Genomic DNA, 17,620 nt, shown 5'->3' with positions numbered 1-17,620 from the left:
GTCAGCTCTTCCATTTCTAACACCCAGCCCTGTATGGTGTCCAGGGTCTCTGGCAGCTCCGGAAGGGCAAGTGCATGCTGGGAAAAAATGCAGAAATTAGCTAAGGTGCTGGGCATATAAAGCTTGTATTATATATGCATGGATAAACCTAATGATAGAGCCATATTCTTTGTATATGGGCTATACTACAATTTTAATATATTATACTAAATTTCTATAAATATATAGAAATTTTGATTCATCTGAGATTCGCAGCCATCCAGAAAATTGGTCAGCAGACAGAAAAAGACCATCAGTAGTAACAGCGCCGCCCTAGGGGATGTGCAAATGAAATGCAGCCATTGGTGAAGCAGAGATGCTTCCTATGATATAATTATAGGCTAAATTAGAAAAGTCAACAAAAATAATTACTTTGTGTCCATCCACAGAATAAATCTCACTGCAGTATCTACATATTTATTACATACCGTCTTGTTGTAGGCGTCCCATTGTGTCACACGGCTGTAAGGATCTGCCTGAGCTGCCTGGCTGTTCGGTACCTGGGGAAGAAATAGCACAATGGTCACATATTGTTATTGTGGAGAAGTGTTTCTCGACCTTTTTAACACAGGGGAACCCTTGAAATAACTTTCAGGTCTTCAGGGAACCCCTTGTATAATTCCTATATCCACCGTTTACAGTATGTTAGCTTGGTGGCCAGTGGGAAGAATTCCTCTTACATTGCTGGTCAGTGGGAAGAATGTCACCCTTACAGATAGCCAAAATGATCATTAGTGTCACTTAGTCTGACCTGAGATGCACAATCTGCTCATTGCCAAAGGAACCCCCAGCAAACTCCGGAGGAACCTGGAGAAACTCTGGAGGAACCCTGGTTGAGAAACACTGGAGTAGAGGCTGGAGGATAAATAAGAGGTTCTGGGATTACCAGATATTTGTATACGAAGGATGAAGAATATATAGACAAATCATCACAGCTAGGACAAAACAATGGAAACTGTTGAGCCTTATTTCCCATCAACTAAGCTAAGAAGACTCGTGGGTTGAGCCAATCACTCGCTCCATTAATGACAGTTCCCATCAATGTTCATGGGTCACATCCCACCACCAGCTTGTTTTGGGTGGCCCAGAAGACCTTGGGAGATCTAAGCCTCCCACCTTGAGGTATTTCCACACCTTCTGTTGCATTTTCCATAACATATAATAGATCCAGTAAGAAGGACTGAACCACCCCGTACCAGCAACCACGATGTTCAGACCTTGGAATGATCAACTTTGGAATTGCAATGACCTTGGAGTTCCCAAAAGAAGAAACCACCAGGCGAGTGGACACTCCAGCACCCACCAAACTTAGAGATGTCAGGTTTGAGCGTTGAGTTTCCTACTTTTTTCTGTGCGAGCCCCGCTCAGTACAAATTGATTCATGCTTAGCTCACCAACCCAATATATGTGCACATGAAAGACCAACAGAAGAATAAAGAAAACTCAACTACCTTCTAATAATTTTAAAGCCATTTCTTGTAGTAGATAGAAACCCAACAGAGATTGATTCTTACAACATCAGCTCAGTTTTAATACACAGGACGTTTAATCTCATGCTGGGAGTTACTTAATCGAGAGGAGCTGAAGAACTTTTCTTGGTCCACATATCATTTTGTGGAGAAGTTCTGGCGGTGTATAGTACAGAGAGAAATATAGGGTCTTCTATGCATGAAGAGCAAAGACCTCCAGCAGACGATAACAAGAACAAATGCTCTAGAAATATATCTAGTGAGGAATATTTAGGAAATCATACTTACCACTACTGTCTCAATCAAGATTGTGGTAAAGGAGGGTACATTATTGGACCTGTTTTGATGCCAGGTTATGAGGAACCAAGTGTAGGAACACTATAAGGTTCAAGTTGGAGGGTATTTAAATGTTTAGGAATATCTAAACCCAAAGCATACAAATGTAAAAAAGTGTTGCACACCAGCCATAGATGTGGTGGCTGCATTGTTTTCCTAATATAGGCATTTTCAGCAACTACAGAAAATTTTTGATCTTGCCATAAATGCCGTGAGTTTATCTTCCTTCTGCAAATTACAAATCTCCTCAACTCTTTATAATAAAGATCTAAAAAAGGAAGAAGGCCAGTCTTTGTGTCAACCATGGCATGGATATAGTGGTTTGGGTAGGTGTAGCCACTCTGGAACAAAAAGTGTTCCATTCTGGAACAAAAAGTGTGCATTGCAGGATTTCCAGGTGAGAAAAACTTTTAAAAATAAATCCTATTCAGCCACCATATCCAAGGACAGGCAAGCTGCTGTCTTTGGGTTCCAATATACTTAATTTGATAGGTTCAGCTTTACAGCCTTATGAATCTGACATTGGTGACACCTCACCCTTGGCAGGATCAGTTGCAACTGCTGCTTTAACTAATTGACGACATTCCATTAGCAATTACAATTCTAAATAAACTTGACCAGTGAGAAATTGGCATTCCATTGGTTTAGCCAACAAGAGACAACGCCTTGGTAGAGGGAGGGACTTTTGTTGTCACCATGAGACAATAAAGAGCAGCGCCCTTTATTTGCTCTATGTAGCTCCTAAAAAAGAAATATAGTTGACTCTCCAAGCCATCACTGTGTGATAAATAACTTTAACATCAAATTAAAATTCACTTGATTTGAGGTAGACTCCCTGCTCTTCATGTTACATCCACCATCCCCACTCATCATAGAGCCAAGTCTACAGATTAACCATGAGAATTGTAATAGAGTTCTCTACACTTCACTCTGGAATATTCTCATTTTGTAATTCTGGACAGGAAACAATTATTTAATCAATGTAGCAAATGAGAAATTGTGAAGTAGGGTAACGCAAACATATTCTTGTTTGCTGACCACCCCCATGTGTTTCCATTGAGTTGTCATTGAAAAGCCAATACCACACAGAAGAGTATGGCCCATGACTAGTGAAATGATATTAACCTCAGTGAGTTCTCCACCATAGTCTGTCATTACTTTCACCGTCCTGGTGACAATGGGCTCCCCGCCCTTCTCTCCTGATGGGAACTGGGTCACCTCTACTATCTCGGTGACAATGGTCTCTGTGACTTCAGTGACTTCGGTCACCTCCCTGGAGGCAAGTGGCTTCCAGGACCAGCTTCCCCCAGAGGCCCTTTGTAGGGTCCCTCTTTGAGGCGTCCACATATTCCCAATATGATCTGGTGTGGACCTGGGCGTTCCGCCCATGATGGCTGCCTTGGGCACATTGGCATCGGCATTGTTCTGCTTGGGCAGAGGCTCGTGGGTTTTGCTGGAGGTCGGAGAGAGGTTCAGTTCTTTCTCAAACACCAACTCATTGGGTTTTTTGTCGGGTTGAGGGGCGCTGGGCTCCACATTGTTCCTCACGCTTTGAAAATCAATCACAGACTCCTTCTTCATACAACACTCCTTGAGAAAGCGTTCAGATTTCTTGCCCCTCTCCCCCAGGCAACCGGGCCTGCTGACAGAATTACCCATGGCACAGGGCAAGTAAGCCACAAGGAGGAGTCAGACATCAGGGTGGATGGCCCAGACCTGAAACATAAAGAGAAAAGAATATAACTTATGAAACAGATACATCCACCCCATCAACAAGGCAAGACAAGTAATTACCAAGATCACATGGCATGGCAATCGTGACTTAGTTACACCAAATCAACCTCATACATGACCCCAATGCTAATTCTACTGTTGACCCCAATGCCAACTTCAGCACTAACCCATAAAGAAAATATTGTAATGGACAATTCAGTGTTGAAATATCACATGGCTTTGTTTACCTTCTGTGTTGACATGCTTGGCCCTGTGCACCTTAATTTTAACGTCAGTTTGGCAAACTTCTCAGGTCATTCAGGTGCATTTGGCCTGCAGCTGATCTGAGCAGCACTAACCCCCCTCAGGTAACTTTTGCATCTCCATAGAGTTGTATGGGGAAGCAGTTCTAACACAAAAGTCATATAAACAAAGACCTAGGCTTATCCTTAGAATTAGGTGTTAGTGTTTGGGTCCCTGTTCCTCTGTCCCTCAAAATCCAAGGTCATGTTTTCAACTAACAAGAACGGGTCCATGAAAGTGCTTCTGCACCCTTCAAGAACTATTTCGAAAATACATATTTAATTTTGTATTTTCCGCTGATTCCAATAAAACTATCTGAAACGACAAAATTTTGGCAAAATTTTCTAAGTTTTACCAAAATTTTAGCAAAGTGCAAAACCTTCAGTTTTGCTCATTCTTAATGTATGTTTTAGACACAAACAACGTGGCTTCATGCAGCCTTCACACCAGATCACACACAGTGAAAGCCAAGCATACAGGTCCATGGTAACACTAGCAGAGATAATATTAGAATAAGGTCTACAAAATTGAAAAAAAAATGTAATATATGAAAAAAAGTCCTTGATTCTTTGAGAGTCATGTTGCTGCTACTGGTCACCTCCCTTGGTCATTGGGACTGTTTTATCAAAGCTCCCTTAGACTGGAGAAGATAGACTATCATGGGAGAAACTGGGTGATTCAGCAAACCTGGAATGGATCTGGTCCAGAATTGAAAATATTTCAAATATTAGCAAATGATTTTAAGAAAACCATTCAAGGTTTGATGGATCACCCAGGTTCTCCCACGATAGACCTGGAGAACTTGAATAAACCCAATGTGTCATTGTTGTGCCATCCAGAAAAAAGTATACTTAGGTGTTATGATACAACTAAATTGTAAGTTGACTTATCTACTATATTGTATATATTTTGGGATCATTGCTATTAGGGCTCATTAGCACATGTTTTATTATTCTTATACACACAGACTTCCTGTATTCCTGAAGAAGCACACCAGTTCTGTGAAACGTGTCCAAACATTAGGAACATTGGGTCACCAAGTTTTCTACCTTGTATTTTCATTATTAATATTTGGAGTCATTTTGGATCTTATTATCCTCCATTCTAAATTGTGAGGTCCTCGTACCCCTTGAGTATTGTAAATACAGTGCATTGTGTGTTCCAAGATTTTTATACTGTTTGACTGTATTTGTTGTTTTGATGCCTCAAAAGTCCTAATCACCTAATACTTCCCATACCTTTTACATGACCACATTATTTTAGCAGCAGGAAAACCCATTATATTTATTGTAATTGATTTGGTTTTCCGTAGTTCACAGGTGAAAGTAATAAATGTGATGGTGTCGGGGAGGACCTTGCTGTGGCAGACCCCACATGTGCCTGTCGGTCTGTGCCAGGACCTCTCAATCAGACCCTGCTGGGATTGGAGAGTTGTCAAGATGGGGACTGTTTTGTCTGCCGGATTAACCGGTCAATAGGTCTGCGGATTAGAGCCCTGCAGGAGTCTGATGATAGAGGACAGAGGGGAAGGCAGACGGACGCACACCTGCCTATTCACCACAAGGCCGCGTTATCCGCCCAGGCTGAATTCTGAGGCCGAATTATCTCCATTCATCTAATTCCAGAGCTTTCATGGATAATACATTTTATTCAAAATTAAGCAGAATTATCTAATAAAACCCAGACTATCCGGCAATATGTTTTATATATAATTGGCTCTTTTTAGGCAAGTTAGCTTTGATTCTGGTGGCTCTTTTTATATGCATGGAATTATTAGAACCTCTAAAATATAGCAGTAAATAAAGAAGTTCTGATTAGATCTGTAGTCCCTGGGGGCCTCGTGAACAGGACTGGTTATAAAACTGGCAGATACACCAAAAACTGAAGCACAGAAAATTCACAAACTGATGTATTAGGTTTAGCCTTTTCACCAGTGCAAGCAGTGGTCACTCAGTAGAGGTCCAACATGTCCTCTGCAATCAGCAGAGAACAGGAGCTTTGCTGAGTGCAGAACTACTGATATACCAGGGGGACCTCTACAGAGAGACCATGGCTTCTACACAAAGAACAAGAATCTGTGATATGATCTATCTATATGATCATTCGTCATCATCCCAGGTGAAAATGCATCCGTACAGGTGCCCATTTAACATATTATTTTGCCAGGGTCTTTCTTCATTGGGGCACTATTGCAGTTACCCCATTATTAGCCTCCCACTTATCCTTTTCCCTCCTTTCTCTGTCGCCTCACTTGTGGTCTTGCAGAACTAGCAGCCACCACAGGTCCTACATTGTATGTGAAGCTATAGAAATGCTCACATATGCCTAGCACTGGAGAGAGGAGGACCAGACCCCCAGCCTTCACGGGACTGCAGATTGAGGAAGGATCACTTTGTGTTATCTCATCACTTCGACAAAATGAGCAATGTGTCCTTCATCAGCTGAGGGGAGCTATTAGTCACATAATAGGGTAAAACTAGGCTGGGACTCTCCTCCAGGTAAAGGGAAAATTTGGGTAAAATTGTCTGCAACTAAGACCTTCCCAGCCAGGTTTGAAGAATTTCCATTATCCTGGTTCCGGGGTTTTTATTTCTGAAATGTTCTATTCTTCACCATGAAAAATGTTACAAATCATCTTCACCATCTATAAATCTATCATCAATAGCTGGAAAATTGACTTTGCTTTATGTGGTATGAATTTATCCCACCATATTCTTCTGATCCTTTCAATATTTATAGAGTGGTCCCAACATGTCAGATCTCATCATCGGAATGATAAAATATTTTTGTTTATAGACATCAGGCTAAAAAGTTGCAGATGTCCCTAAAAAAAATGTTTTATAGATAAAGGCGGAGTCACCATTCTTCATTAACACCCTCGGAGAATGCAAGGGACGGATAATGGAAGACAAGACCCTCCAAGAACGGCAGCTGCTCTCTTTGTCACCAAGTTTTCATTAGTTAACTTCTAATAAAGCAAAGGAACGAGCAAAGAGCCATCTGTCAGGACATGGCACAATGCGGGACAGCTCGTGGCGGGCATATGATGGGCATCTGGGTAAAACTGGCGCTGAGCTGAATGCCAGCAGTCCCATAAATCTACACTGTTGTAATTTACAGAAAGGAGAAGAGATCCCAAAACATGAAACTGGGTGGCAGATGGGACAATTCAGAGGGAAGAAAACAATTGGCAAAACCTGGCCCATTCCCAGACATGGCAGCCAACAAGATTTCTTCCTGAGATGATCATGGCGCTGTGTGTCTGGGTTACTTATTTCAATTATTATTACACCTACAACTCAACGTATGTGGACTCCTGATCATCAAACCTACCTACATGGCCAAAAAGGTGAGCACCTCACAAAAACTGAGGTCAGGTGAAAGGTTCCGCCTGCAGAAAATGGACAATTGTGGTCACAGCTTGGTGAAGACCCTTTTATGTTCCACCATGACTGTGCCCCAGTGCCCAACGCCAACTCACATGGTGTCCCCCATTGGGTATGGTGGAACTGCAAAGTCCTACACAAAGCATGGACCTCAACCCTCCTGAACACCATTGTAGGCCAGGTCTTCTCATCCAATATAAGTACCTGAATGCACAAATGGTCACAAACGCCCAGAGGTATCCTCCAAAATCTTATGGGGGCCAACTCCATATTAATGGCCATGGTTTTGGAATAGGATGTCCAATAAAGTCATATTGGTCTGATGGTCAGATGTCCGCAAACCTCCAATATGGCCAAAATTCCAACATGGAATTCATTCAAACAAAATTCCAACATGGCCTCTTCTCTCTATCATCCTGAATTGCTCTGTGTCCAATGTTCAATGTCTATATGTAAAACAGAATATATATAAATTTATGTGGAGTGTTCTGGTTCTGATATATAGAACTGTCCTGGAGCAGGGTTCCTAATCAATAAACCCATGTGGTGTGCCTAATACATTTCAAAATAGGCAGAATCATATGTTGAACCGGTACCCTATTCCTCCTGTTGGACCTTTGACCTTACGGCATTGTGCTGCAATTTGTAACATGTTGCCATTTGTATGCATTGCATTACTATTACTATTTATTTACATGGTTACCCAAAGCGGCAGCAATTTTAAAAGTCTTCATTCTGCAGTGCATTGGCATTCAATGTTCCATTAAGAATGCACCTAGAAGCATGAACACTTCTGCAACATTCCCGCTCTGTGATTATGGGCCCTTATATTTATTACAATGCCATGGGGCCCGTGTCAGTGCGTCCTGTCAGTGTTTTCCTATATCTGCCTCCCCCACTCTATCCGTATCTACAAATAACACAGCCAGCCAATCACAGCTCAGGAATTCTATTCTGCGGTTGTTTTAATAGCCGTTGCTGATTTTATAGCTCCGCAGACACGGATTGCCTGATTCCATGATCTCCGCCTGCTCTACCTGAAGCTTTCCAATGACTTTGCTATGTACAAGTCCAGTGGTTCTCAACCAGAGTTCCTCCAGATATTGTAAGCAGTTCCCTGATCAATGAGCAGTTTGCACCTCTCAGATCAGTTTAAGTGACCCCCCCCCAATTATCTTTTTGGCTATCTGTAAGGATGACATTCTTCCCAATGGCCAGCAATGTAAAAGGAATTCTTCCTACTGGCCACTACACTATACTGTGATCTGTGGATATATTCAATGGTTCCCCCATGGTAAAAAGATCAGGAAACACTATACTAGGGTGTAACTAATATTCTACGTACACAACAGAATCAATGCACATATTGATCATTGATTTACCATATGTACACTGACAGCTCAATCCATGACACATCCAGCCTAACATATTCCAACCAATCATAGATTTGGCTTAGTAAATAAGATAAAGTTCTGCCCAACCATATGCAAGGAAAATCCTGAGTTTTAGATTTCCTTGCATGTGATTGGATATATTTTGCAAAACTAATTTTGATCTAATTTCCTAAACTACACAAATTATTTCTTGCAGGAATATCATATTCTCAGCTATGTGAACAGATGATATTCCTTTAGTACACATGATGATGTGTTGTGGCTGGGATGTGCCACCCATCATTACTCCCAATATTAAAGCTGGGATCAATAATAGTAATTGGGGGTAACAATTGCAATGATTATGTAATGTGAGCCACATTCAGATACAGCGATTGGTTATTCCATACAAGTCAATGGAGCTTCTGATCACCACTTTACTGTAGAGAGATCAAATCTCCAATCATCACCATACAAAATCCGATCGCCCTTTTGTTAATTCACCAGATTTCAGATCAACAATTTTTTCCCCTACAATTTTTTTTTATATCTGGTCACCACCACTAAGGGCAATCACTCTTTTGTTAATTCTAAAAGTGGTGACCGGATATAAAAATTCTGGAGGATAAAAAATAGGCGATCTGAAATACGAAATCGGGTGAATGTCCCTGGAGTTACCCAAGTGCCATAAACAGGCAGCTTTGTCCCTGGAATTCCTTTATATTCCTCCGGTTGGGTTTACTGCTTTTTTTTACTATTTATTCACCCTGTGAGGGCGGAGAAATAACATTCCTTCTACATGACAATTGTGACCTGGTCAACAGCAGCCTCTGCGGAGGCCATCCTCCATCCTTTATAGGCAGAAGTCTCAGGTCTGTAGATGTATGATGGCTGATCCATGGCCACCAACAAGGAAGTGTTTTGGGAAGACATAGATAACTCACAGCCTCCCTCCAGCCTTACTCATAGCTTCCCTTATGGCATAATTTCCCTTACTTCTCTATTTTTAAGATGCTGTTTATACAGACATAGGTGCAACAAACTTTCATTTTTGTAATTAGCAGTTCTGGCACTAGGTGGAGTGTTGTGTTTAATGACTGCATAGTAGATTGTTCTCTGTAGTGGAACTTTATGGAAAAAATGTCGTTTTCTGTCTCTGTTCCTCATGGTTCCAAAAAAACAACACCAGCTCAGCCTTATGCCAAGCTTGTGTTATATGTGCAACATCTCGACTGGTAGGGGCCATGTCTAAAGCAGCATTCCAACACTCTCAGCCTCCGTCAGGGCCTCTAAGCAGGTTCCTTTATTGCCTCCATCAATGTTTTTATCACAGCCTGATTTATTGCCAGCCTTACTCATAGCTTACTTAACCCACCGTTACAGCACCCCCCACAGCCTCACCAACGTCATTACAACCTTCCAACCTCACGGTAGTGAAACAGTCATGAACAAGAATACAATCAAATGACCGAATCTATCTCTAGATTGGTTGCCCTCGCTATGGTGAAGTTAGCAATTGGCTCCAAAGCTCACAATTCATTTTACAGTCTTATGAAATCTGATTGCACAGCCTCCTATAGACCCCTCACACATATGTGTCCCCGAATATATTGCTTAGGTCCTTATATCACATCGCTATTATAATTCAAGTTGATTGACCAACCTAAGCAATCCAATAAGGAAGGATCTTATCTATGGTACGATGGATGGTAGATCTATAGAAGATTGTAAAATCAGATTGTATGGTGCATGACAAATGTAAGCATTTCCAATGAGATCAAACAGATATGGATGGGATGAGGCAGAAATGAATTGATTGAGGTGAATTTCAGTTGTTAAGCATTCAACAATTTAGTTTTTTTGTAATCTTACCATCGTAAATAGAAAAAAAAAAATGAGAAATGTGCGCAGGGATAAAAAAAAAAACGAGCAAAATGGCGATGACATTGAAAAACGCTGCCGTTCGACACCGTGATCCTGCCATGACGCAGTCACATGGTGTGGCATGATCAATGTGCCCTGGTCATTGCTTCCCCCCAGGACCACCATGAGGCCCCTTTAGCCAATCACCATCCCAGCTGCCAAACAAAACTTTCAAAAACTTGTTTACGTCCCCCAAACTTTGCATCAATTTGTCACTTACGACATCCAACCGCCTCGCCAGGCCGGCCAACGGCTTGCAAATCCGGTGACTCCTCTCTGCAGCAGCGCCTGGCGCCAGATGGCCACCAATAGAAGCAGCAGAAGAATTTTTGGAGAAAGCCGTGCAGTGACAGATTGCGCAGCGATTGTGTGAATGAACGGTGGGGGTGTGTCTCGTGTGTGTGCGGGGGGTGGAGTGTCGCTCATTTGCATGAACATGCAGCAGCCACATGCCTGTCGCATTTAGTGCCAACCAGTGCGCACATGAATCACCGAACGGGCGCAATTTGTGCAAATGTAACAAGACGAAAAATAAGGGGTAAAAAAATAAATAAATAAAAAAGGAATATAAAAAAAAGAAAAAAAGAGCAAATCCTTTGTTGTAAAAATGACACGTGGGCGCGTTTTTCTGCGAAACGTGTCTTGAACGCCATTTTTCAGTTTTTTTTTTTTGAGGGGGGGGGACAACAGCAATTGAAATATTATTTCATGATATAGAAATCAGCAGATTCAGATAAATCGTGACAACACGCCATGCAGAATGATAAAATTACCTTCACATCAGAGGGCTGTGTGTCCGGGGTGGCGGACTCAGTCATGGAGGGGCGGCGAGGCGGCTTTCAGTCTCTCGGGAGGGCGTTTTGGCCTCTCAATGCCGCACCTGCTACTGTTGGGTGGTCCAGCCGCTTCACCATCTTCTCCGATCACAGACGCCGCGTTGCACCCACCACCGACATCCAAACTTTGTCCAGGAGCCACACGGCCCCGCCATGTTCCCGGGCTCGCTTTTTGGAGGTCCAGACGAAGCTTCTCCCCCGCTCACACTCAAACTTTGCGTGCCAGCCAGTGTGTGTGTGTGTGTGTGTGTGAGAAGCACGCGGGTTTGTATTGTTCTGCCGCCTCTTTATCCTGCTCTGCTGGAGTGAGGGCAGCGAGGGGAGGAGGGGAGAGAGCTGAATGGCGCTTAGAAGAATCCCAAGCATCAATAGACTGTCAGCTCCTCAGGCCAGGGGGCTGCACCGTCACACTGCCAGGGGAGGAATGGACACAATGCCCGCAGAGGGGGGCAGGTGCACAGTGGGGAACGCTGGCAGACGGCGCATGTCTGGTGAGCACACAGCGTTATTAGTTACAATACCTGCCGGGCGGAGGAAGGAAAAGTCATTCACACAAATCTGGCTGCGGGAATGATGGAAAACGCTGGAAATATGGGTACAGAGGGGCACCACAAAAAGATGACGAGAGAGCGGAGGGGTGCACGTACCTGCCAGGTGCTCCAGGGACCCAGCAACCCGGACCCTCACCTGAGTAGTGTTCAGACATAATGATGGGGGATAAATCATAGAATCTCTGTTATATGGGATAGAATTTGTTTTATCCCTTCTCAACATTTTCCTGCCCTCGCTTTTTGTTCCATGGTCCCTTTCCTTGCCCTTCCCTTCCATTCCCTTACCTGCATTTTACTTCCCTTATCTGTCCCTTTCCTCACCTATCTCTCTACCCCTATACTTTATTTACCTTCCTTGCACTTCCCTTTACTCTCTCTGCTCCTCCATTCCCTTCATGCCTTCATGTTCCCTGCATCCTCAGTCCTTCCTTCTCCTCCGCTTTCCTTTCCTGTTTACCTACTTACCTGCCCTCTCCTACCTTTCCCTTCTCTTTTTACTTCTTAGTTCACTTTTATACTCATTGCTCTTTCCTTTTCTGCTCTGTCTGCTCCTTCATTCCTTTTTTTGCCTTCCTGTTCCTTTCCTCCCTCCTTCTCCTTCCCTTTTCCACTCCTGCTCTCCTTCTACTTACCTGCTGTTTCCTGCCTTTCCCTTCTCTGCCCTTCCATCTCCCCCGTTCCCCATCCTCACCTTCCTATTCAGCTCTTTGCCATTTCTTGTCCTCTCTTGCCTTTCCCTTCTCTTCCTTCTTTTCTCTTTATACTGATTGCCCTATCCCTGCCCTCTCTTCCCTTCCCTTACTTTCACTTCCCTTTCCTACGCTGTCCTTCCCTTTGCTCACTTCCCATTCTTTCTCTTCCATTTATCCCCTCGACCTTTTCCTTCCTTACTGCCACTATATTATATTACTTTCCCTTTCTTTTTCCCTATCTGCCCTTTCCTTCCTTCCCTTTCTTTCCCATTCCTTCTCTTCCATTTATCTGCTCTGCCTATTTCTTCCTTACCTCCATTCTATTTCTTTCCCTTCCCTTCTCTCCATCCTTCCCTTTCCTCTCTTCCCATTCTTTCTCTTTTCCCTGCTCCTCCCTTATATCGTAATAATCTAGGTACACACTTCCAATAATTATCGTTAGAAAACGAACGATTACGACCGATCAACGATTATGCGCGATTATATTTGAACGATCGTATTGTGCACAATTCTGTACATGCTGTAACGATACAATCGTTCAAATATAATCCACCAATAGTGTACACTCTAGACACGATCGTTTGAACGATGCAGGGAGTGACATGTAAAGGAGAAAGTGTATTGCAGAAACATGCCCGATCACTGGATGACCGTACACACGATAGATAGTGAACGATCGTCAGCCAATCAGATCTGCTGTGACGGTCGTTCATTTCCAACCACAATCCTCGTTCGTCAGCGTCATTGGTCAGTGGTTGGTCACCTTTTTTGTGAACGATTTTCGGCGGATCGGTCGTTCGTTTCCAACAATAAATATTGGAAGTGTGTACGCAGCTTTACTTTCCCTTCTCTGCCCTTGTCTTCTCCTCCCTTCCCTTTCTTTTCCTTCCCATTCCTCTGCTCTGCCTATTCATTCCTTACCTCCATTCTATTACTTTATCTTCCCCTCCCTATTATTCCTTCCCTTTCTTTTCTCGGCCCTTTCCCACCCTTTTGCCTCCCCTCCCACCTTTAAGGATCTTTAAGGTTAACAAAAGATCTCCAGAGTCCCGGAATGTTTGAATTCTTTGTATTTGGTTGTCACCAACACAACAATAATTTCATCCAATGCTGAGGTCACATCATTCTGCCCACACAGCCGGCACCAAACTGTTTCAGCCCTTTCCTATTATTATTATTATTATTATTATTAATAATAATAATATTAATAAACAGGATTTATAAAGCGCCAACATATTACGCAGGGCTGTACAATAAATAGGGGTTGTAAATGACAGACAGATACAGACAGTGACACAGGAGGAGAGGACCCTGCCCCGAAGAGCTTACAATCTAGGAGATCATGTGATACACTTATATGGACTGTGCTGCCAGGTCTGTTGTCAAACCAATCCTAGAACAAGCATGCAGCCAGTGAAGTATATCAAGTCTGATCTCTCATCCTGCACTACAGGCCCTCCACATTGAGTATCACACAATATGCAGACATGGTCCATTGTTGTCACCATCAGGAAATCAGCACCAAGGAATGTCATGGAGCCATCACTGGCGTGCATGTATATGGGAAGTAATAGTAAAGAGGCTGCTGGAGATCAACAGCACTGAGAAGAATGGGGGCACAATGATCCTTTAAGGTGCACACTGCACACAGCAAACTAGAACTCATTTTCTTGAGGGTTCGCACCTTCACATAGCCAACAGAATTATTCCATAGATGGTTTATTATGGAGCATTTTCCAGCTCTTCCATAGGCTGGATGTATCATAAGATAAGGGGGCGTGTTCACATTAAACAACCAATCATGTGACAGCAGAGATATATACATGTATAGACACTGTGATAATAATAATTAATAGTTTAGATGAAATAACATTGTATCAAATCTATGAAATTCCTCAATCGATTATTGATTGGTAGTGGCCATTCTGTTTTATTGATCATGAGAGGGAGTGCCGGGCAATCCATGGGCATCCACAAAGCTGGGGGTGGCGACATTCCAATGGTACGATATTCATAAAATCGATAAATGACCCCCATTGATTTTCAATCAGGGAATATTGATTGGTGGATCAACATAAATCTAAAGCCTTGTACAGACGTCAGATCTTTTATGATCGTTTCCAGTGACAGATGAATGAGCGTTGTACACACAGCACTATTGTGTTCTATGGAGAGAAGAGGACGAGTGAGTGGCACCCCACTGTGCTCTCCTTCATAGGAATGCACAGCAGTTGTTCTCAATCTGCCAGAGCGGATTAATGAACAACGTTGGATGATCCCTGTACTGCCGTGGGTCCAGTTGTATATTCCACAGACCAAAAAGGGGCAAATAATAGAATTTCATTGTCAGATTTTGGGCGGCGGACTTTGACAGATAATAAAACTCAACCGGATCTCAGAAATTGTTCTGCCAGCATTTGCCACTCTTCTCCCGATATGAACCCATTGAGTAGGCACAGCCGGTTGTTCTGGTTATGCCGCAAATTTGTCCTAATTTTTTGTTGCCGGGTCCCTATTTACCCCCCGAAATTTGGCGTCTTTTTTGGCTTTTTTCCTATTTTTTGGGAAAAATGCAAAAAATTTCACGGTGCTCGGCCATGGCATGGTGAATGGACTCGGCGCGGTGTGTACCGGTCGATGGTTCTGGAATGAAGCCTATACATTTTTTTTGGAGGAGGGAGAGTCTTTTCAGAACAAAGGATGGCGGAGGAGCTGGATTGGTTGGAGCCTCTGGCGGCAGACACCGGAATTTTCATCTCACCGCCATCCAGCAGGTGGAAATGTCAGGATATGATGGGTGGGGGTAGGGGTGGCAGGAAACGAGCATTGTTCGTCTGTTAGTAACTCCGGCGGATGATCCCTGGCGTTCCGGCTGGCACTGTGGCACGAGGAGGGGTGGGGGGCTGTGAAGACAGAGGATGGTATAGGGCACAGACGGGGCTCCGGATGATTCCATTCTGTTCACCATCCTGACACAAGCAAGGAGGAAGGGGGGCTGCTAGGAGATTTCTTCACTCCCTCCCCCCCATCCCCAAGTCCTTCATGCTTCTTAAACCCCTTCGAGTTTCCTTGACAACAGAGGGGACACGGTGGCATAAGATGAGTTAAATCTCCACAAATGGCTTCGTAGGGGGAGGGGAAGGAGCAGACCCTCATCTCTTATCGCCAAATTCCCCCATCGCAGACAACACTAATAACCAAACTGCACCGATATCAGTGAAACCATCAGCGTTCCCTGTGCAGGGTCGGTCCTCAATTATTATTTTATGTAATGGCCATGTGCTTCCCACACTTTTCTTTTCCTGCGCCCATATAAGGTCGTACAGCTGAGAGATATCTGCGATTAGTTACATTGTATCCATTACAGAATTCTGTATCTCTGCTGTGTGTGCCGGATTCCCAACTCTGTATCCCAGCAGGATTAGATCTGCTTTCCTTGTCTTGGAGATGAAGATGTCTCATACCAGACAGGGCTGTCACGAAAAACTTCCAGGCCCCATACTGGGTAAACTTCTCCCCCCTCCCCCATGTCAAAGTTTCAGCATTGCAAAAGTCATACTGAGAGTCTGACCCAACCATCAAGGGAACCCATTGACAGTGGAGCCTGACTCTTCTATTGCACCTGATGCCCCTTTTTCGCTATCCCGGACCCTCCAGGTGCTGCAAGGGTTGGGTTAAACAAGCAAAGGTGCCAGGTGCAAAAGCATGGGCCAGACTAGCTAAAATTTTCGTGTTTGTGGAGGTGCAGATACTTTGGCTTTTTGGAGATTTCCACCAATTTTCTTCAACTTTTTTTTCTTTAAACTAGTCAGTAATGTTTTGGAGATTTGCGATGCTGCAGAATGGACGGATCCGGTGTGATTTGTATCATCCAGTGAATATCGGATGATTCCATTCTGCTCACCATCCCTCACCTGGCTCTCTTGCTGGTTGGTCAGGTGCACGTGAAAGGTCTAAGCTAAATTATCAAGGGACCCAGGTGTAAGGGTGGACCAGGTAAGCCAACAAGAAAGCCAGGTGTATGTGGTGGGTGAGGCTCCAGCTGCACCTGGCTTACTTTTTAGATAGCTAGGCACACCCTAGCACTTGGCTCCTGCAATTTAGCGCAAACCCAACACTTTCACCTGGCTGCCTAAGCTAAGAGTTACCTCTTGCACCTGGTTAGCCAACAAGGGCCAGCCCTGGATCTGAGCCAACGAGCGAGCCAGGTAAAAGGGAGGAGTCTGGTCTGGCTGGAAAAGGCATCAGGTTTAGGGAAAGGGTCTGGCTCTACTTCCACCTGACTGCTTTTGTGGTAATCCCAATCCCCCCCCCACACACACTTGCACCTGGGTAGCCAACAAGGAAGCCAGGTGTGCCAGTGAAAAGTGTGATCCGTCCATAAAAGGAGCCAGGTGCAAATGGACAGCCAGAACTTAACCAGTGATGGGTACACACCTGTACTGGCGCACTGATGCACCTTTCTCCAACCTGCCGCAAGCTGAATTAGCACAATGACATCCGGCACATGTACGGTTCCTAAAGGGGGCAACTTGCCAAGGTAGTGCCAGACCCCAAAAGCTCTTTTGATCGGGATCTGGCATAGAAATATCCTATAGCTCCCCCTGATCCTGATGGATTCCAGACATACCATTGTTATATCTGCACCATAGCAATAGCGGAGTTGTGTTCACCATCCAACTTTCCCAATGTAAATGACGCGTGTGACAACCACAATCAGGCGCTGCGTCACATTCACCATTTCGGTACAAATCGACCTTTTGGACCCATTTTTATTATTATTATTGGCAACAAGTTTCTTTTTTAGCTGGTATAATACCTGCCAAGTGGTGGCCTGGGGATTCCAGGCTGTCAGGGGCCACACACATATAAATCTGTCTCCAATATGGCAGCACTGCTGGAGAGCAGCCAAAGCAGATTAATGACGGGCGGCTATGGTGGCAGATGGGGGGAACCCAGCAGGACAGAAGACAGATCAGAATTCTTGATCTCAATGTGT

General features: G+C 43.8%; 1 protein-coding gene across 1 annotated transcript in view; it reads right to left on the bottom strand.

Moving 5' to 3' along the window:
• The window catches only part of LOC140331884 (uncharacterized), an 18,941-nt gene extending 2,544 nt beyond the window's left edge, over positions 1–16,397 (bottom strand). Inside the window, exons 1-4 of the mRNA XM_072413218.1 lie at positions 11,316–16,397; positions 2,970–3,560; positions 468–539; positions 7–77 (exon numbers count right to left, since the gene is read on the bottom strand). Coding sequence (XP_072269319.1) covers positions 7–77; positions 468–539; positions 2,970–3,503 — 677 coding nt within the window. The 5' untranslated portion in view covers positions 3,504–3,560; positions 11,316–16,397. The remainder of the gene's footprint in view (positions 1–6; positions 78–467; positions 540–2,969; positions 3,561–11,315) is intronic.
• Positions 16,398–17,620: the final 1,223 nt, after the last annotated feature.

Source organism: Pyxicephalus adspersus, chromosome 5 (assembly GCF_032062135.1).
Source record: "Pyxicephalus adspersus chromosome 5, UCB_Pads_2.0, whole genome shotgun sequence".
NCBI classification, from domain to species: Eukaryota; Metazoa; Chordata; class Amphibia; order Anura; family Pyxicephalidae; genus Pyxicephalus; species Pyxicephalus adspersus.
This window is presented reverse-complemented; position numbering and strand designations above follow the sequence as displayed.